The sequence below is a fragment of the Urocitellus parryii genome, chromosome 3 (genome assembly GCF_045843805.1).
Source record: "Urocitellus parryii isolate mUroPar1 chromosome 3, mUroPar1.hap1, whole genome shotgun sequence".
Classification (NCBI taxonomy): Eukaryota; Metazoa; Chordata; class Mammalia; order Rodentia; family Sciuridae; genus Urocitellus; species Urocitellus parryii.
The window spans coordinates 189,392,907-189,415,257 of record NC_135533.1 but is presented as its reverse complement, the minus strand read 5'-3'; the positions used below and the strand labels follow the sequence as shown (position 1 = coordinate 189,415,257).

General features: G+C 45.1%; 1 protein-coding gene across 4 annotated transcripts in view; it reads right to left on the bottom strand.

Annotated features, from left to right (window-relative positions):
• Gpd1l (glycerol-3-phosphate dehydrogenase 1 like) overlaps window positions 1–21,409 on the bottom strand; it is an 85,551-nt gene extending 64,142 nt beyond the window's left edge. For 3 of the 4 annotated variants that reach the window (XM_077796252.1, XM_077796250.1, XM_077796249.1), the window contains exons 1-2: window positions 21,191–21,409; window positions 3,076–3,253 (exon numbers count right to left, since the gene is read on the bottom strand). In XM_077796252.1, coding sequence (XP_077652378.1) covers window positions 3,076–3,253; window positions 21,191–21,237 — 225 coding nt within the window. In that variant the 5' untranslated portion in view covers window positions 21,238–21,409. Of the gene's footprint in view, window positions 1–3,075; window positions 3,254–5,010; window positions 5,097–21,190 lie in introns of those variants that run through there. The other variant, XM_077796251.1, reaches the window with a different exon arrangement.
• Window positions 21,410–22,351: the final 942 nt, after the last annotated feature.

Below are 22,351 nucleotides of genomic sequence, written 5' to 3'. Positions count from 1 at the left end.
AGACCCTCACCAGATGCTGCTCTTGGACTTCCCAGAACCAAGAGCTAAAAAACTTCTTTCCTTTACAAATTATCTTGTCTGTAGTATTCTGTTATAACAATCCAAAATGGAACTAAGACACATACCAAAGGATAGTATTCACACCTAAAAAAAAGGAATCAAGTACTGACTGACAACATGCCACAGAACAGGTGAACCTTGAAAACAGGCTAAGTGAAAGAAGCCAGTCACAGAAGGCCACCTATTGCATGATGTCATTGATAGGAAATGTGAAGAACTAAGCAAATGAGGCTGGGGATGTAGCTCAGTGGTAGAGCGCTGGCTTAGCATATGTGAGGCCTGGGTTCAATTCCCAGCATTGCCCCCCGAAAAAAAAATCTCTAGTGATAGAAAGTAGTTTAGCAGTTACTCAGGGCTGGGGAGCCATAGGAGTCCATTGGCGGTGACTACTAAAAGGTACAGGTCTCTTTTCAGTGTGATGAAAATGTTTAAAAAATTGACTATGTCAATGGTTGCTCAACAATGTGAATATACTAGAAACCACTGAATTGTATGGCCTGTGGATTGCATCTCAGCAGAGCAGTTAAAAAAAAAAAAAGCTGGCAAAGCTTAGAAGACAAAGATGAGAGGCAATGACTACTATATTTCATAAAGGACACTGTAATCATAAATCCTGGTGTCACACTGAAGCCGCTGAAGCTGGAGCATGATGGCAGAAGAGCCCCATACTTGGATGAGCTCTAAACACAGGCTGTGGATGGAGAGCTATAAAATAGATCAACAATTTGTGTCTTGCTGTCACTACAGGAAGTATGCTCTCCATTCAGGTCTAAAGGGAAATCACACACTCAGACCGGCCCAGCTTCCAGGGAGCAGGCAATGCCATGGTGAAGTCACTGTTAGAGAAGATTCCTATGGGGGACAGGGTCACATTATGAAAGTGGGCCTGGGGAAGGGTGAGGTGGGCAGCATCCTGGGGCTCCAAACTAAAAAGACTCACAATCTCAAGCCAGCTCATTAACTGGCAGACATCATAAATAGCAACCCTGTGTTGATGGAAACGCACGTCTCATTCATCCTTCAATTTGCAAGAACAAAAAGGTTAAAAACAAGCCTTTTGGGGAGTAAAGGACTGTGCATTCCCTGTGACCCTGGGATTCTGCAACTAGGCATGTTCACAGTCCTGGGGGGATCCTTCCTCCCTGTACTTGCAAGGAAATGCTGGTTCACCCTAGTTCAGTGACAGAGGAGAGAGTTGTCATTGCCTAGAAGATCAGCAGGCTCAGCAGTGAGTCCTCTGGGAAGCAGATCCAAAGTGGCCCTGGCTCACAACCTTGGGCAAGTTCATCTGCCCAAGTCTTGGTTTCTTCGCCTCCACAACCGTAATCATCAGCACAACAGGAATAAAGTAACAGCACCCACCAAAGAGGGCCCTTAAGAAGATGAACAAGACAGTCTATGCTCAGCACAGCGCTTGACACCAACCAACACTATATAGTTAAAAGCCAAATAAAAATCTTCAGTAAGCTAGGCCTGGGCACCTCCAACTCCCCGACATTTATTAGTTTACAAATTGGTCTCCCTGCTCAATTCCTTGAGGAGAGCAATGTCATCCTTTTCCCCTTTCTGGGCCCACAACCAACCCTGCTCTGCATGCACTGGACATGTTCATGAAGGACTGTGAAGACACAGCAAAGCGGACTTCGTTAACCTAGGAGATGGCCTCTCAGGTAAGTCATAGGAATCAGGCAGCCACAGCTGTCCGGTTTTCAGGAAGCTGCTGAGGGGTGAATCTGACCACAGAAGTTCATAAACTCCCTCCAGCAGGCAGCAGGGTGGGCACCCTCCTTTCCACTCCCCATGTTCATTTTTTGCTTCCTCTGCAAACCAACGGAACGAGGACAGGAAATAACCTGTACTTTTCTCTTCCAGACCTAATAAGCTTGAATTTTAAACTACCAACCTTACACTTTCTCATTTGCTTCTATCTTCATCTGTAATTTGGGCCTCGACCCTGGTTTTAATTAGATGCCCCGGCAAGCTGAGCAAAATCACATGCACTTAGGGAGGGTCATCAAGAGCTATAGGAGACACCAACAGCCACAGGCAAGGCTGTGACTCCAGCTCTGATGTGACCGTACTTTGAACACCAAGGAAGAAGTTTATTATGGACTATACTATGGAACCCTGCAAACTCATATGTTGACGTCCCAACCCCCACCTGGTACCTCAGAATGTGCCTGGAAACAGTGTCCTTAAGGAGGTAATGGACTAAGCCATAGTCTAATAGGACTGCTGTCCTCATAGGAAGAGGCAGTCATGACATGGAGAGTCAGAAGACAGCCATCTACAAGGAGACACCTAGGAAAAAACCAACCCTGCCCACACTGTGATCTCAATTTTCAAAATGCAGGTATTGTAAGAAAATAAATTTCAGCCAGGTGTGGTGGTGCCTGCCTGTAATCCCAGTGGCTCAGGAGGCTGAGGCAAGAGGATTACAAGTTTAAAGCCAGTCTCAGCAAATTATGAGGCCCTAAGCAATTTAGTGAGAACCTGTCTCTAAATAAAATATTTTAAAAGGGCTGGGGATGTGGCTCAATAGTTAAATGCACCTGGGTTCAATCCCTAGTACCAAAATAAAAAAAAATAGAAATTAGCAGGTTGTGGTGGTGCACACCTGTAATCCCAGAGGCTCAGGAGGTTAAGACCAGAGGATCCCGAGTTTGAATCCAGCCTCAGCAACAGTGAATCACTAAGCAACTCAGTGAGACCCTGTCTCTAAACAAAATACAAAATAGGGCTGGGGATGTCTCTCAGTAGCTGAGTGTACCCCAAAATTTAAAATTAATTAGTTAATTCATTAATTTTAGTCTGTGGCACTTTGTTATGGCAGCCAGAGAAAACTAATACAAAACCCATTTTCAGAGTCAAGAAAACCAATATTAACCAAGTCACTGGTAGTAGAACACAACGGGAAAATGGAAAGTAGCTTTCCCACGTCTAGGTCCGGAGTGCTACTCAGTCAGACAGAACCTGCAGAATCAACCAAATGTACTTTTCACCCCAAGGTCTTACCACATTTTCTGGCAGCTTGTGTCCAGGGAGATATTTGACATTTTCATGGTCATTATTTATGATGTCTGTCAGTTTTCTCCCATTCACCGTTTCTTCAAAGACCCACATCTTGACTGTGGAGGCAAACTTCTGTAGTTTCTTGACATTATTACCAATTATTTTTGCAACAGCTGAACCCCTACAAAAGAAACGGTGGAGAAATAAAATAAATTCATTGGACAGAAGACACAAAGCACTCAATCAAAATTCAGAAGACCTGTGTTTTGATTCTGACTCAAGCCCTGAGCTTGTTTGTGCAAGACCGGATGTGTATTGGCCACAAGCCACTTGGAACTTAGCTATTCTCACCTGGAAAGATCACCATGGGGATCATCAGGAGAGCCCCAGAATCTGGTACAAGGTCAAAAAGTACCACCCCTTGAAACCAGTAAGAACCAAACTATCTTGGATCAGTGTCACAAGCGGAAGAGAAATACACCTATAAGTATGAACTTGACACTGCAGGGTTTGTGGAGGAGCCTCCAAGGAAAACAAGGCTATATTTCAAACTCATCAAAGAGATTAAAATGTGGCCACTGTGAAATAAACTGTGTTCTCACGAACTGCAACAGGCCCAAGGTAGAACCATAATGGCATGACAAGAACCTGAGTGGATTCCAGAAAAGGATCAAAGTAAGAATGCAGGGCCCTGATTCCCAAGTAGTATGACCCCTCCACCTCGCCTCTCACCCCCCCACCCCTCCCCAGGCATCCAGGCAGCCTTCAGCACCCAAGCTCCTTTCTTTCTGCATCTCTCTTCAGCTCTAATGATGGACAGCCTCTGCACAGGACATAGGGAAGTGAAGGAACCTATCTAGTCAACACCAGTTCTTAAGACAGCTGTGGCTGCAGGCAGAGGGGGCCAGGCAGGCAGGCACCTGTGCCCCACAGCTGGTAGAATCCTATGACCGGGTGGATGGGCGCCTGATTCCAGCTGAACCGATCAACTTCCAGCTGAACCGATCAACTTCCACCTGAACCGATCAACTTCCACCTGAACCGATCAACTTCCACCTGTAGCTTAAGAAAGGGATTGTTTCTTGGGCAGCCTTCCCAGTGTGAAGAGTAAATGGAAGAAGGTTGTAAAGAGCAACTGGCAAATTTAAGTGTTAGGGCATTTATTATTTTTTCTAACAATTATTCTGGAATTAGGAGTGATAATAATGGGGGGGTTGGCAAGCTTAGCTGATGTGGAAGAATATACTGGAGACGTTTATCCTTACTACCCCCCATAAGTCTATTATTCTAACTCAGCCCTCATTCATCTTAGGAGAGAGAGAGAGAGAGAGAGAGAGAGAGAGAGAGAGAGAGAATGTGGGGGGTTGGACATGGGGGTCTGGGGATTGTTGGATCCAGGGGGCACTGTGCAACTGGGCCACATCTTCAGCTCTTTGTATTTTTTGTTTGACACAGAGTCTAGTAAGTTGCCCAGGCTGTCCTTGAACTTGAGACCCGCCTGCCTCAGCCTTCCAAGCCATGGAAATTCCAGGTATGTGCCACCACCCCCTGGCATCCCAGCATTTTGATCTCTGTGCTTTAAGAAACACAAAAATTCTAGTAATTCTAACACAGATTATAATTATTTTCCCTTTCCTGAGACAGCATACATGAACTAAACCACAGGGCCTCGACTTTGGCTACCCACTAGAATTACCCAGGAGACTTAAAAATCCTGGGTCCCAGGCCACACCCCAGAGCAGTGAAACTGGCACCTCCAGGATGTGGTTTCTCAAGCTCCCTGGTGACTCAACGTACAGCCAGGGCTGAGAGGTGCTGTCCTGCACAATGATTTAGAACTCCGATGCCCTCCTCCTTCTCAAAAGGATGGCTGTAAATGTCAAGGCTAGGCAGCGGTACCTTATTCTATGCCGGCAGGATGGCTCATTAGATAAATACCTGTTAATTCAATTCTCCTCCTGACACTTTGCAGAAAGGAGCCAGGAATCTCTCCACCAGCCCTGTAGCCTCCATGCTAATCTTGGAAACTGCTGCTTACTATTCAGGGAGACAACAGCTCAGTGCATAGTGTTCCCTGGCGTCAAGGAACTTCCATAAGGTCAAAGAGAACACGTGGGACTGTGGGAACCTGGTGCGCTGCGCGGGTTACCTCTTCTGACCGATGGGAAGGAAAGGTGTCACTTTCCTTATGGGTCAGATAGAGCCATGGGAGTGTTTGGGAGGAAACTGAGTCTATTTCTATGTAATATACACTCTTCTAAAAGTATTTTACTGGGGCTGGAGCTCAGTGGTACAGAACTTGCCTACAGTATGTAAGGCTCTGGGTTCAACGGCCAGGACCACATTTAAAAAAAAAAAAAAAAATCAAAGCTCAGTCCACAAAGGTGGCTTGTGAGTGAATTGTGTGGGGGGGCCCGCCATGAGCAGGAGCTGAGCACGTACCCTGAGCCTTGACTGATGGAGATGTGGAACTGGCTTCCATGGTGCAAAAGCAAGCTCAGCAAGGAATTAGAGCTCTGGGAGTGGGTGTCACCCAATGGGACTGGACTACACCCCCTGAAGCCCAATCTCTGGCCTCATTTGGGTGGAACTTTCTTGAGTATTTTCCCCCCAATAAATAGAGTTTCAGGCGTTCCCCCTCCCCCCCTCCTTCCCCCCCCTCCTCCTCCTCCTTCTTCTTCTCTTTCTCTCTCTCTCTCTCTCTCTCTCTCTCTCTCTCTCTCTCTCTCTCTCTCTCTCTGCAAATAGCCATGGCTGGGGTTCTGCAGTCAGGCATGATGGATCCATCCCTGGGTCATGGGTGTGAGCAGCCAATTATACACCTGGCCCAGCTCATTCAAAGCACCAAATGACAGGGAGAGCGGGGACGGTCCCCCTCCAGGTCTTTGATTGAATCCAGTGTTTTCCAAAGTGAGAAATGGGAATCATAGCCCCACAGGCTGAATGCTACCCAGATGACACTCACTCACTTGCCTGTATCAAGGCTCACGGTCCTCCTGGGAGTGCACAGCCTGTCTCAATCTGAGTGCTAGAGATGTGCTACCACCTCTCTGGCATGAACCCACCTCTTCCCAACCTCCTTTCTTCACAAAGCCTGAAGAGGTCTGGAACTGAGCCTTGGCAGGTGGTACTATCTGGCACGATACTAGTAACACGTTTGTTTTCATGCTACCAGGGTTTTTTGCTTGCTGTTACCTTCTACTTGCAGTATTTACTACAGTGCCCTAAAGTATTCTTTTAAAGTAAACTTGCAAGAAAGTATATATTAAGCAAATAACGTTATGGAAGTTTATTCCAACTGAACCCACTTACCCTGATCTTGCCTCATATCACATAAGCAGGTGTTGCCCCCAGATGGGCCTTACCTGGGGAAAGGGTGGAAAAGCCTTGTAGGAAGGCCTCTGGAGCAAAGATTGGTAGCCAGGGAGTAGCAGAACTACAAGAGACTCAAGTCTGGGGCTGGGGTTGTGGCTCAGTGGTAGAACACTTGCCTAGTATGTGTGAGGCACAGGGTTCAATTCTCAACACCGTATACAGACAAAGGTCCATTAATAACTAATAAAAATATTTAAAAAAAGAGAATCAAGTCTGCTGATGGCCAGTCCTGGGTCTTTACACAGAGCCATGAAACCACATTACGTATGACAGCATGAGTTACCTCAAACCCCAACGTATACCCTAATTCATAACTTCTATAATGCTATGCAAATGAAGCTTAAAAGCATCTTGCAAAAGTGTGTATTTGATATAAGATCTTATGTCAGCTGGGCATGATAGTGCATGCCTGTCATCCCAGCAATTCAGAAGTCTGAGGCAGAAGGATCACAAGATCAAGGCCAGCTTGGAAAAATTTAGTGAGACCCTGTCTCCATAATTAAAAAAAAAAAAAAAATGGCTGTAGATATAGCTCAGTGGCAGAGGATCCCTGGGTTCAATCCCTAGTGTTGCAAATTTAAAAAAAAAAATAGTTCTTCTTTATCACAATCCACAAGGGAAATGAACATCTTGCCTATTTTACAGATGAAGAAACTGAGGCTCAGAGAGCAATAATAAGTTACCCAAAGTCATGCTGTCTCCCTACAGACTCTGGACTCTGTTTCCAAAGTCCACACTTCCTAATTCATATTTGCCCTGATGTAGAGTCATTTATTGATGCAGTCTGGATACCCTGAAGGGGCAGGAATTCAAGGGAAGAAAAGCAGACAAGTCTCCGCCCTCAGGGAGCTTGGAGACTGATAAATGGAGATTGATGATATTCCAGCACAGTGACCAATGTGGCCAATAAGCGGGTGACATGGTGACACTTGTCAGGCCATTCAGAGGAAGCTGGGAGAGAGCGCAGCTAGGGCTGAACTCTGAAGGTGGGCCTCACTTGGGGAGGCCAGAGCAAAGGTCGCAGCAGGAGAAGGCTAGGGCTTATCTTCTGCTGCGACAAACAACAGCAGTTACTTTCACCTAGAGCCAACTCCTCCAGGGTGGAGGGGAAGGGAGGAGGGACAGAAAGGAACGAATAGAAGGAGGAACCATCAGAAGGAAGGTTAAGGACCCTAGGAGAGGGAGGAGGAGTCAGAAGCAGAGGGGGACAGGGAAGGACAGGCAGGAGGAAGGAAACAGAGAGGGGAAGAGCAGGTGGGATTGCAAGAGGAGGGAGAGGGAGGTGAAGGAAAGGGCAAGGAGCTGGTAAGAGTGAGAAAGGGACAGGGTGGGCAGACCCAGCACTGACCAGGCATCCACTAGGGATCATGCACTATTCCAAACACTTCACCCAGCTGTTCTGTTAGCATAGTGATGAGTACCCCTCCACTTTACCCATCTATCCACATTCTCTGTTTCACACCTCACCCCTGCTGAGGCAGGTACTGTTATTACCCCCCCTGCCCTGAAGAAAAGGAAGCAAGGAGACCACACAGGTGGTTCACGGAAGAAGAGATTCACACCCCAAAGTGGGTCTCCATTGCTTCCCTCTTCCACCCTGGGTCCCAACTACAAGGACACCAGGCCCTAATCTCCAGCTTGACAAAGCCCTAGCTGACCCCTTGGCCATTCACTCTGTCCTTATTCTTCCCTCCCACTCCTAAAAAGGTATATTTCAGGGGCTGGGGTTGTGGCTCAGTAGTAGAGTGCTTGCCTAGCATGCATGAAGCACTGGGTTGCATCCCCAGCATCATATAAAAAAATACTAAATAAAGGTATAGTGTCCATCAACAACTTAAAAAATGTTAAAGAAAAGGGGGGGGTATATTTCAATCAGGCTGAGAATCCACTCATTAGCCAAAGAATGGCCACTTAATCCAGACAAAATAGAATTTCAGTGGCCTGGCGGGGCATGGAGATCCCCGGGACTCTGGAGGCTGAGACAGGAAGATTGCAAGTTGAGACCAACCTCGGCAACTTAGCAAAGCACTAGGCAGCTTAGGGAGACTCTCAACTAAAAATAATAATAATAATAAAAAGGGCTGTGGATGTAACTCAGTGATAGAGCACCCCTAATTCAATCCCCAGTACAAAACACAAGAAAGAATTTGGTGGCCCATGCACTTTCGGGGGTGCAGAATCTTTTGAGGCCAGAAAGGACTCTCCTTTTACTTAACAGGAAATAAAGGACCAGAGAGCTGAATCAGTAAGGGCTCACACATTCCCTGCCTTTGTCTCTCCCAGAGTTGATCTGAGGGATGGTTCCCTGGGCAAGAGGGTGGTCAATTTTGGTTTAAGTAACATCTACTCTTTCACTCCTATGAGCAATGCATGAAAGAAGAAAAAATAAATATGAATAACCTTACCACCAAGGCAGAACCACTGTTAACATTTTGTGTAATTCTTTAAAGTTAAAGGGCTTTTAAAGTACAATCAAATGCCAGAGTCTCTGATGCAAATGTAAAAAAAAATGAAATATTTAAAATAGGTTCGCTTGGGGAATGTTTATTTGATCTCCAGATAGGGAAGCTTTCTAAGCTTGGAATCAAAAGAAGAAACCACAGAGAAAAAAAGATCAATGAACAACTTCACTGACAGAAAAGCAGGGAGACAAAAAAGAAGGCCTTCTATCTACCAAAATTCATAAACTGCAGAGGAAAGTGCTTCCCATAGAAAGATACATTTAGCAAAAAAAGTAAGAGGCAAAATTGGACAAGCCATGTGATCATTTGCAATTAATAAATACATCACCTCCTACTCATTAGACTGGCTACTATCAAAAATAGAAAAAAAAAAAACAAGTTTGGATGAGGATGTGGAAAAATCAGAATCCTCATGCACTTCACTGCTGATAAAACTGTGCAGTGCTGCCGTAGGCAACCGCATGATAAATCCTCAAAAGATTAAAAATAGGGCTGGACGCAGTGGCACATTCCTGTAATCCCAGCTGATCAGGAGGCTGAGGCAGGAGGATACCAAGCTCAAAGTCAGCCTCAGCAACTTAACAAGGTCCTAAGCAATTCAGAGAGACCCTGTCTCTAAATAAAATACAAAAAAAAAAGCGGGGGGGGAGGGTTGGGGATGTGGCTCAATTCTTAAGCACCCCTGGGTTCAATCCCCAGTACATTAAAAAAAAAGAATTAAAAATAGAATCACCACATTACCCAGTCCTCCTACTTCTGGGAATAGACTCAAGAGAACTGAAAGCAGATACTCAGATATTTGATACCATGTTCATGGCAGAATTATTCACAACAGCCAAAAGGTAGAAGCAATCCAAGTAAGTGTCCATCAACTGATAAATGGACAGACAAAATGTGGCATATAGGGTGTATAAATGGCACATTATTCAATCTTAAAAAGGAAATTGTGACACATGCTAAATATATATGAGCCGTGAATACATTATGCTAAGTGAGATAAGCCAGGCACAGAAGAGCAAGGAATTTAATTTAAGGATTCTACTTACAGGACTGCTTGTTTGAGTACTAGAATGGTCAAATCACAAGGACAAAGTTTCAGGGCAGTTGCCCAGTGCTGGAGGGAGAGTGGCAGGAGGAACTGTTGTTTAATGAATATCCAGTTTTAGTTCTGCAAGATGAGGAGAGTTCTACAGGTGGGTTGTGTAACAGTGTGAACACACTGAACTACACTCAAAGCACAGTTAAGATGGGAAACTTTATATTGTGTATACCACAATTTAAAAACTCACATTAAAGGGACTTCAAGAAAACACACAAGAACTAGCATAGAACCTGGTCTGTAGTGAGGCTCTACTCAAAGTGTAGTTCATGGACCAGCAGCAAAAGCACCCCTAGGAGATTGTTAGAAATGTCACTCAAGATCTGCCTCTTTGGTTGGACATGGTGTTACATGGCTTTAAATCCAGAGGCTGAGACAGGAGGATCGAAAGTTTGAGGCCAGCCTTAACCACTTAGTGAGACCCTGTCTCAAAATAAAAAAAAATAAAACCAGCTAGGGATGTGGCTCAGTGGTTAAGTACTTCTGGGTTCAATCTCCCTGGGTCCAATTTAAAATATCAGACAGAGTCCATCACTCCATATTATCCATATTATCCATAATAATTTATCCATAATACCTTCCTAATACTTGCTTATTACAAAGCAAAAAATTAAATAAGAAAAAAAAATAAGATCTGCCACTTCAGAATCTGTACCACAGACCCATCTTCAAGAGACCCACATGCATATTAAAGTTGGAAAAGTGCGGAGGGAGCATATCACCTTCCTGTTCGTGATATCACCTTTCTGCTTGTACCTAATACAAGCCAATGTTATCTTCTCACTTTTATTTACTTTTCCAATATAGACGGCTATCATTGAAGTTTGCTAACCTGGTAATTATAAGTCATTCTTGTCTTTTGGATGTTTTAACAGAACCCCACCCCCACCCCGCCCCAATCCAAAGCAGATGAGTTTCAGCAGGTCCCAAGGTCTGTTAGCCAATCCAAAAAAACAAACAAACAAACAAAAAATGCAAGCTAGAGGAGGCATTGAAATCCAGATACCTTCTAAATCTCACTTTAGCAAATATTTATTTCCATGTTTCCTTCAGAACACTTTGGGATGGGCCATACCTCGATCAGCTTGTTCTAAAACACCTACCATGACCTGTTCAGCCGTGCTATCAACTCCACATACCATGGAGAAAATGGTCACCCGAGACATTGCAATTGTCAGGTGAATTCATATTAGAACCACAGGCACAAGTAGCCTGAGACTCCTCCCACCACCACCACCACCAAGAACAACCCACAGCACCGTGGGGAAACTCTAAGTCATGGTCTCATGAACTGGCTCTAGGGTCCCACTCTTAAGCATGGATGGCAGAGAATCACCTTGTCTCCAGGGCTCTAGACAAGTAGATTCTACAGCTTTGCCCAAGGTTTGTGGGTAAGCACAGTCTGCAGGCCCATCTATTGATCATGGAAAAGAACCACACAGTGTAAATTCTAACAGCCACCTGGCACCTGCTCCCTGTTGACACAATAACCAGATGACAGACTGCATGCCCCTGCCCTCAGAGAATCACTAGAAACTGTTTCCAAGGCACACACTGGAGTTTCAGTGATGCAAAACAGAAGAGCAAGGAATTTAATTTAAGGATTAAATTAATTTTAAACCTGAGCCCTATTCTACATGTGCTGGGTAATCCAGAGCAAATCAACCTCTTTTCTGCATATATTTCTAATCCCTCTGCAGCTAGGATGCCTCCCTCTATCTTCCTAATACTTGCTTATTATAAAGCAAAAAATTAAATAAGATATTACCACATTAAATCATTTTTCATGTGTTTCTAATAGTTCTGGTTCTTCCCGCTATCTTTACAGATATAAGAGTATAAGGTGATTCACTGCACAACTGTTAAAAACAATACCCAAATGTCCAAATCAGGAGAATGGTTAAACAAAGGAGTAGCCATACCTGGGAATATAATGCAACTATAAAAAAAGAATGAGAGCCAGGCACAGTGGTACACACCTGTAATCCCAGCTCCTCAGGATGCTGAAGCAGGAAGATCTAAAGTTCAAGGTCAAACTGGGCAACTTGGCAAAACCCTCTCTCAAAATTAAAAATTTTTTAAAAGGGCTGTAGACATAGGATAGAACACTTTCCTAGCATACAGGAAGCTCTGGGTTCAATCCCCAGCACAGATTAAAAAAAAAAAAGAATGAGATGTTCTCTGTGTACAGATATGAAAAGATCTTCAGGATAGTTAAATGTAAAATCAAAGAGAAAAGCAGTGTGTGGAGCTCTGTGGTCCAATGTATTAGCTACATGGATTATTGAAACTTTAATTTGAATATTAATTTTCATAATTAAACATTTAAATTTAGTCCCCATAGTCACATTTCAAGTAGGCGCAGAAGGGCAGAGAAGTTTCAACTACTCCACAACTTTGTAGCTGTAAGTCCTGGACATGACCTCTGCATACATCAGAATCCTCATCTAAACAAGGATGGTAACAATACTCACTATTGTGAGCATTAACTTAGATAATACACAATGAGGTTGGAACTCCTGGCCAATGGAAAGGGCTCAACAGTCCTGATCACTGAGTCTGACACTTGCACCACTGTGGGCCAAAGCTAAGTTTGAACTAGTTGTGTTAGAGTCTCCAGATGGGTTCTACTTTGGTAAAAGTAATTTAATCCAAGTGTTATTAAATGTTAGTAGTAAAAATTTTGGTAGTAGTAAATTTGTCCAAGCTAATTTAGCATAGATGCAGCCCATCCCCACCCCAAGCCCACCTCTAAGCTTGCTCTCTGAGAATTCTTCTCCATGCTGAAGTGTATGGGGCCACCACCCACCAACTACAGCCAGCACTTGAGATGAAATACAGAGATTGGAAGTCCTGAAATCTCAAGCGCTACCATTGCTAGTCTTGGCTCTGAAGAACACCATCAAGTTACCCCAACTCACAGCAGTTCATTATGAGCAGGTTACTATAAGATTTATTATTTAAGTTGGATGTAAGAGCATGCCTGTAGATCTATCGACTGGGGAATAAAGTCCCCAGTCTTTATTCCCCATAATAAAGGAGGATCCTAAGCTCTCCATCAGTCTCAGCAACGTAGCAAGACCCTCAACAACTTAATGAGAATTTGTCTAAAAAAAAAAAAAATAAGATCAGATGCCTTAAAAAAAATAAGTAGTAAGCCAGGTGTGGTGATGCACACCTGAAGTCCCCAACAATCAGGAGGCTGAGGCAGGAAGATAGCAACTTCAAGGGCAGCCTGAGCAACTTAGCTGTCTCAAAATAAAAAGTAAAAAGGGCTGAGATGTAGCTCAGTGGTAAAGCACCCCTGGGCTCAATCCCTGATATCAAAAAAAAAAAAAAAAAATTAGACAAGTACAAATGTGAATCATTGTTCCAGGTAGAATATAAATGCATGGTTACCTGCCTACATGATAATGCAAACTTATCCATAATAATTTCTAAAATTTATATTAGTATTTGTCAACAACCTACAAGGGTAAGAACCAAGGAGACTGGTCTATGCAAGATACTTCCTACCAATGGGCAAATCTACTAAAGAAACCCAAGTACAAAGGTTCAAATAATCTTAGACAAAAGGCTCTAGATGCTTGAGGATATTTTCCCATCACGCTGGGGGTGGCTAAGTGAATGACTCATTTCGTCTGGGGATATTTCTGTACAGATAGCCACTGATCAAGCCGTTAGGTCAGAGCTTTCCAGGGATGGAGAAACAAATTCTAGGGGCCTTTGGTTCTTTTTTGCTTGTAACCCATGCAAACCACTTCCTCTTCTCAGCACTGGGAAAACCAGGCAGAAACAATCAAATGTGGAGAACATGGTTTTCTGGGGGACATACCCATGCATCTGTGGAGGTACTCTGGCTGTGATGATGGGAAAGAAACTATTTTTCTACCTAACACAGTATTTCTCAAACTGGGTTATGCAGGTTCTAAAAATGAAAGAAACACAGGGAAAAAAATGAAAATATCATAGTCCATCACCCCAGGAACCTCTGTTATTATGAAACATGTTTCCTGTAATATGTGAAGTGTTCTGGGTCATGGTGTAAATTGTATGTCAGTTCGTGGTACCATGAATCTCCTAAATGAAGACCGGGAAAGCACCTGGCCTAATTGTGGCAAAAGCTTAAAAAGTATTCTTGCTCTTGGTGAAAGCCAGTGATCACCTGGAGAAATCAGAATTAACCTGCTGAAGGATGAGGCAGGTGGCTCGGTGGCTCCTGTCATTCTGGCTGAAACCTGTCCACTGCCAGACACATGATGGAGGTCATCTAGGACTAATGGTTCCAGCTAACCCGTTTGTGACCCTGACCATTATGAGTGAGCCCAACCTAGATTAGATCCTTCCCTGGTTAGTGAGTCAGAATTGTTGACCACCCAAATTACGAGCTAATTAGTGGTTGCTGTGGGAAGCCACTAGCTTTTGGAATGGTAGACAGCAATCGAGAATTCATTCAGTTCCCTGCTCCCAGTTGTGAAAAGAATCAAGCCAAAGTTGAATGACAGCAAAATGCTACCAGTACAACTCTGTGGGAGCAAAGGGTGGCCTGGACAGCACTAACCACAGAAACCTCTGCCCCCTTGCAACTTCAAGAGACTTGGGGACAGCACTGGACCCCCCATAGAGATGATTTATTTATTGGACACATGACTTTTCTACCCAAAGGCATATGTCTTAGAAAAGAGGCTCACTCAGGTGCTGCTGAGATAAACAGGTAAAAGTTGGAGGTTAACTCAAAGGTTAAGATTGTTCTAAACCAAGAACGGTGGCACATGCCTGTAATCCCAGCAGTTTCAGAGGCTAGAGGAGGAGAATTGCAAGTTCGAGACTAGCCTCAGCAATTTAGTGAGACCCCAAAGCAACTTAGTGACACCCTGTCTCAAAATAAAAAATAAAAAGGGCTGAGGATGTGGCTCAGTGGTAAAGCACTCCTGGGTTCGATCTCAGGTACCAAAAAAAATAAAATTTTTTTTTTCCAACAGTTATGCCCCTCTCTATTCATAGACTCGGGATAAAATGTCCTATTGGAAAAAATATCACGTCCTCTGGAATAACTTGGAAAAGACTTTTTATTCTGTGTGTGGTTCATTCACCTTTCTAAATATCATTTTGATGTCTGTTTCACTCATGATTATCTTATTGTTAATAAACAATAGCACTCAATAAACCGCATTCAAAATTTAAACAAACAAACAAACAACAACAACAACAAAAAACCAGCCACGTGTAGTGTTGCGTGCCTGTAATCCCAGAATCTCAAGAGGCGAGAGCAGGAGTTCCCAATCTCAAAGCCAGCATTAGCAACCTGGACCGTCTCAAAATAAAAAAAAATTAAAAAGGACTGGAGATTCGGTGCAGTGATTAAGTGCTCTGTGGGGGTCAATCCCCAGTACAGAGAGAAAGAAAGAAAGAAGGAGGAAGAAAGAGGAGGAAGGAAAAGAAGAAGGAGAAGGGGGTAGAGGAGGGGAAGAAGTAGGAGAAGGAGGAGGAGGAAGAGGTAGTCAACTGCCTTTAAAATAAATAGTAACCCAGGTGGTGGGGCACACCTATAATCCCAGTGACTCAAGAGGCTGGGGAAGAAGGATTGATTGTAAATTCAAGGACAGTTTGGACAAACTAGTGAGACCCTGTCTCAAAATAAAAATAAATAGGGCTGGGATGTAGCTCAGTAGAGTACCCCTGGGTTCAATGGCCAGTACCACAATCACTCACTCACACACACACACACACACACACACACCCAAAAAAAAAAAAGTAAACTATGATCATCTTTTGGGATCTACAGAAGAATGGGTACCTGCTCTGGAGGGAATCTGACCCATTTTAAGGCTTCATTCAGTTTTACTTCTCATAAATGGAATATTCGTTAGATTAGACTTACATTAGAAAGGTAGATGCTCAACATTTTTATGACAAGGAGATCTGTCCTCAGGTTTAAGTATGTCTCTCACTGAAAATGTCGGGAATTTATAGAAACAGAGTTTCTGGAGCAAGAAGGACCTTGCATTTGAACTTGACCTTATTAAGTGTTGACCTTGAGCAAGTTTTTTCTAACCTGTTTTTAATCTACCAGGTTTAAAATGAAGTAATCTACATTCCTGATAAACAGAAAAATTATTAGGATTCCTGTTAAGGGAGAGGAGGAAATGGAAGAGAAGAATGAAGAAACATGTGGGGGTTAAGAAAACACAGCACTCCTACTTCTAGAGTAGTCCTTGTGATTTTTATGTTAGAGTAGGTTGGGGAGGTGATAGAAACTCCTTCATTAAGTGCCACTTCTTTTGTTTGTTTTTGTATTAGAGTTTGAACCCAGGGCTGCTTTACCACTGAGCTATATATATCCCCTGTTTTTCATTTTGAGACAGGGTCTTGCCAAGTTGCTGAGTCTAGCCTCAAACTTGTGATCCTCCAGGTTTGGCCTCCTGAATTGCTGAGATTACAGCTATACAGTTGCCACCACAGCCTGGCTTCATCAATTGCTTTTTTAAATTATGCTATATGTGTATGAATGTTCTTGCCCCAGACCAGGAGGGGACCCTAAATATCCTCACAGCTCTAACCTACCCTGTCATCAAACTCCCTTCAGCTCCCAAAGCAGAAGAGTGTCAGTGTGGCCTGTTGACAGGGAAGGAAGCAATTACTTCTGACCACAGAGGAGCTAAATTAGTTGCTCAGACTGTTTCTTAGATCTCTGGGTAGCATGCATCATGGCAGAAATGGAGTAGCACAGGCAAAGGGGTGGCAGAGGTGAATGATAAGCTCAGGTGGTGCACTTTGTAGGTTCTAGCAGAGTTAAGTCCTGCTTCTGGCATCAGTGCAAAGAGGGCCAGCACTCACCCTGACCCTTCAGCCTGAGGAAGATGTCAGGCTGTGGGCTAATGTGAAAACAAGGTCACTCCTGGGGAAACTCCTCCATCTGTATAGCAGTCACTCTTCTTGTCCCCTCTCCCAGCCTCGGCCTATACTACTTGGCCAGATTCCAATCTGGTCCATCTTGTGACTTAATGTTGGGATGGCTCCGGTCAAGAATGATGAAACTAATAACGGTAATAGCAGCGGATACTGAATGAGCTCTAGCCACCATTTACTCTCCCTGGATCATCTCATGTAATCCTGTAACAAGGTTTCACTTGACGCCTTGGCTCTATCTCTTGTGGCTTTGAAACTTCATGTTTCTTTTTCCTTTTCCCAACCTTCTCCTCCCTGAGCTTCTTTTCCCTAACCTCCTTCTTCCTAATCTCCTCCCTGATCTTCTTTGCTTTTAGCAACAATTCTAAACATAATCCTAGACAGCAGGTACCAATAGTATAAGCAATCATTCATAGAAGCCAATTGCCAAGGCCTTGAAGCTGCCAAACAGGGGATTAGGGTGGAAATCTGGGCCCCTCACCCTACTGCACGACCCTGCCTTACAAAAGAGGCTGGGGATATGTCTTTGGACATATGCTCCCATTACAGAGGTTTGGCAGTAAATATAACTCAGGTTTCAATTCTAGAACCATGGTTTGCACTGTATCTGGGTGATCTTCACAGGGGCTGAGAAAGAAACTGTAACATCTTTGGAAGAATCTGCCAAGCTTTTGTTTTTGCCAAGTTACAAGTGACAGGGCCATGGAAAGTCAGGCAGGTTAAGTGACCCTTCCCTGTCCCTCACAATGAGTGGGACCAAAGGGCTCAGCCAGATACACCAGCCTTCTGTCCCTGAATTATCTGGAGGAAAAGGCTGACCAAAGGACAGGACTAGGCCATCTTACACAACTGGCTTTACCTTCCCACCTTCCCACCCAGTTCCTTCCTCCTTGAAGGGCCTTGGCAAGCCAGCTGGATTCCCTGCCACAGATGACGGGTGACCTGAGGGAGTCTCCATGTGAGTTACAGCTGCCTTTCAACTATGAGCTTATAAGTAACAACACCTTTATTTATATAAGCAGAGGGATCTACTTCAAAGTCCCCAGGGTAAATATAGCTCAAGGAACATTTAGGTTCCTGAGACAGGGACCAGATCTGGAGATATATTTTATTAATGAAAGGCTAAAGTCCCTTAGGGAAAAAAATCCTTCCTACCCTCAGGGAATATGATTCAGCAAATCTAATTTCAGTGGTAATTCAGGAGCAAGTGGTCTTCAGAAAATGCACTCTTTAAGAAATACTATTTAAAATGTAACTTTTAACCTTGTGACAAATCTCCATTCCACATTTTATTTCTCTTGATCTTATCTTCCAAGCCCTGAAGGTAAGTTTCCTACTGGCAGGGACTCTGTCTAGTGTATTGCTGTAAAGAATACAGTAACTACTTGGGAAAAACACTCCAATATCTACTGAACCAGAACTGAACACTCCATGTACCCTTTGGGGGCTCTATGGCTTGAGCTCAGCTCCTAAGTCCCTGAATTTCTCTGGGGAGGCTGTGATCCTCTCTCTAGGACTAGAGTGGCTCTGTACCCAACCAAGGCAATGGCAGAGATGCCAACATCTGTTCCCGTCTGATCCTGTGATTAATGAAGCCAGGCACCCAGCCCAAACTATGGGCTTCTTCCTCAATGGCTCTGCTTCAGAGTCACTGGCCAAGTTCTAGTCCATTTCCCCAGGCTGGAGTGGGCCAAGAAAACAGTCAAGTACATCAGAATGAGGAAGCCAGGGGCTTGCAGCCAAATCTCAGTGGAGGGTAAGGAGGTTTGCTTCACTACTATCACTCAGGCTCAAATGCAGCATGGCAAAGCTGTGCCACTTTTACCTGCACCTTCTAAATTAGGAAAGAGGGCTGTCATCCGTGGAATTTTATAGGAGAGGAAACTAATTTTAAAAGAACATGTGCTAAATGGGTGCTTTTCCAGTGGCATGTCCAACACGGCAGCTGACATCTTATTGAAGTGACCTTGAGACCCAAATTGGCAAAGTCAAGCTGAAACCTCCGAATGAAGCTCTGCACTGGATAGGTACTGACTTTATGAAACGTGCACGACTTTCTGTTGTTGGTTGAAAAAAAAAAGTGCCCAGTACTCTTGATTTGTAGAATAAAGGGAGAAAAAGAACACATATAAACATTCACTTATGCCTGACAGAATTCCTCCCGAAAGGTCAGAAGAGATCAACACTGATTTTCCTTCAGAAGCTTCCTGGGGGGACAAAAGTGGATGGGAGATGTTTCACTGTACGTTTTAGTTTATAAAAAACCTGTAATTCCTGTAAAGAGGCTGAGGCAGGAAGATCACAAGTTCAAGGCCAGCCTCAGCCACTTAACAACGACCTGGCTCAAAAAAAAAAAAAAAAAAGGGTCTGGGGTGGGGGGCTGGGGTTGTGGCTCAGCGGGTAGAGCACTCACCTCGCACTTGGGTTCAGGATTGAGACCCTGGGTTCAATCCTTAGCACCACATACAAAAATAAACAAGTGAATTAAAGGTGTTGTGTCCAACTACAACTAAAAAACAAATATAAAAAATAAAGATCTGGGGTATCAGAGTGCTTGCCTACTATGTGTGAAGCTGTGGGTTTGATCCCCAGCACTATACACACACATACACAAAAAAAAGTAAATGAGCTCCTAATCAAATACAATAGGAGGTTTAAAATTACTTTGGGGGATGGGGTATAACTCAAAGGTACAATATGTGCTTAGCATAGGATAGGCCCTGGGCTTATCTCCAGCACCAAAAATAAAAATTAAAAAGTAGTTTTCAGGGCTGGGGATATATAGTTTAGTTGGTAGAGTGCTTGCCTTGCATGCACAAGGACCTGGGCTTGATCCCCAGCACCAAAAATTAAATAAATAAATAAATAGTTTTCAGACATTGATTTAGCATTTACTTAGCATTTTGGAGGGCACTAAGGTAGATGTCAGCCTTGAGCTGGGCAGGGAAGCTGGGTGGCACTGGCCTATAATCCTAGCTACTCAGGAAGCTGAGGTAGGAAGATCACACGTTCAAGTTTGAGGCCAGCCTCCCAACTTAGCAAGATTCTGCCTCTAAATAATTAAATAGGAACGGGGATGTAGCTCTGTGGGAGAACACCCCTGAGTTCAATCTCAAGTGGGGGAGGAAGGAGTAGAGACCAATAATTAAATCATTTCAGTGCATGGACAGAGATCAGCAATAGGGGTTCAGAGAAAGTTCATCCTTTGATGGGATGGAAAAGTGGAAAACCAGGTTCAGGTTTCTTCAGAGAAGTATTTTTGTCTGTCTTAAAAAAGTAAGTCAGAGACCAAATACCATGTGCCCATGCCTGCAGCACTTCTAGAAGGCTGAACCGGGATGTGAGTCAGGCCACAGAAACACAGGTAAACAAACGCACTGAAAGGGAAAGGGCACAGTGACTCCAAATGATTCTGTTACCACTCCCTCAGAAGTGGGAAGAGAAGTGAAGCAAAGATAAAGAGCTTGAAAATGCCAAGGCTATATTCTGCCTCCTTTCCTCCCCATGCTCCTCTGCATTCACCCAAACACACCAAAGAATCACACCGTGTGAGTTCGATAAAGGCTGCTACCAAGGACTGACACGTGTAAAGTAAGTGCAAGAGCGCCTTGCACATAGTGCTTTATAAAGGTTAAAGTCAAATCAAGCCCTGGAAATGCAAAGCTTTGCAAACATCTCCCCATAGAAGAACTCTCAAGGTCCCCGGGAAACAAGGCCCGTTGGAACTTGGATCTTCTTCCTGATGCCACGTTACTAAGATACTGGACGTTATCAGAAGCGGAGATAAGAACCATACCTTAATGGGCAGAGCTTGCCCTGCCTGAAACCCGAATGGCAAACCCTCTGTGCTGCGGTTTGCCCAACATCAAAACTACACTAATTCTTGGGCCTCCTTCAATTCCTCGACCCAGGCGATCGGTAGGGAGAATTGAGAACGACCTCAGAATATTGCGCAAAACATCAGGGCGTGGTGAGCAGGTGGTTTCTGTGCGCTCGCCGCGCGGACACCTAGGAGCGGACAGGTGCCCATGGGCGCGCGGTGCCCTCGGTCTGCGTTGCCCCCGCGGGCACGAGGGCCCAGAGATTCCCAGGCTAGGACCTCGGTGCGGCCTCCCCTGGCGCTCAGTGCCCAGCCTGGCCCCGAGGTCGCCCACCCCGCCTCCCTGCGCGAGGTGCCCGGTGCCCACGCTGCTGCGGGGAGCGCAGCTCTAGACCGCCAGGGAAAGGGGCTTCCTGGAGGCGGAGCCCGCGCCGCCAGCCCGCCTCCGCTCACCAGTTCCCCGAGCCCACGATGCACACTTTCAGAGGTGCCGCTGCCATGGCCAGACCGGTATGCAGCAGCCCAGACAGTGCCTCCCCGGCCGGCTGCCGGCCTCCACCCGCTCAGCCTCGCCCGCAGCAGCTCGTGGCGACCCGCCCTGCCTGCCTCTCCGCCAATAGACACGGCCACCCCTGCCCGAGCGCCGGGGGCCACAGATGACAGCCGGGGAAGACCCGCCCCGCCACTCCCAACAACCACTGCGCACGCCTGGCCCTGGCCTCCCAGCCCCGCTCCTGTGCAATCGCACCCCTGCCCGAGGCATGTCGGGACTTGTAGTCCACACCACCGACCACTGCGTGCCCCAGAACCGCCGCCCCCACCGCGCCACGTGCAGACCTGGGTCTGGGCGCAGAGACTTGCATGCCCAACTCTGGAGGCTGCCCCGCATCCCCTGCACGCTCCTTTCTGCGTACTCGGGAACAGCTGCCACTCTGCGATTTGGACTCCAGAGAGACTGTTAGGTTGACTCTAAGGTTAACCCACGTGGACCAGAGCTCCAAGTGCTCACCTTTGCCTCACTTGTATACACAATGCACAGTTAGACCCCCCTGAACTTCTCAGCGAACTTGGATTATGGGGGGGGGGGCTAGGCCCTTGGCTGGCCGGGTGGGGGTGGGGGAGTGCCCTCACCCACTTTAGACGCAGGACTTGACCCCCTCGTTGCTTTACCAGGACCTGACTGGTCCTTGTTTGTAGGTGAAACCACACTTCTCTCCTCCCTGACAAATAGAATGTTATTCAATCTGACCAAAGATTACAATTACACCAATATGGAGAATGCTAAACACTGTCAGAGGAGGACCAAGTAGTTTAAACCAGAGGTTCTTGAACTTTGCTGCAATAAATCCAAGAGCTTCAACAAATCCCCACACCTAGGCACCACCCCAGACTGATGAGATGGGATGTGGGCTTTCAAAAAAAAAATTGGGGCAGGGGGTAGGTAGTCTGGATTAAACCCAGGGATGCTTAACCACGAAACCACAAACACACACACATACATACACACACACACACACACACACACACACCCTTTTATGTTTTAGTTTGAGACAGGGCCTAAATTGCTGAGGCTGGCTGTGCACTTGGGATCATCCTCAGCCTCTGAGTTGCTGG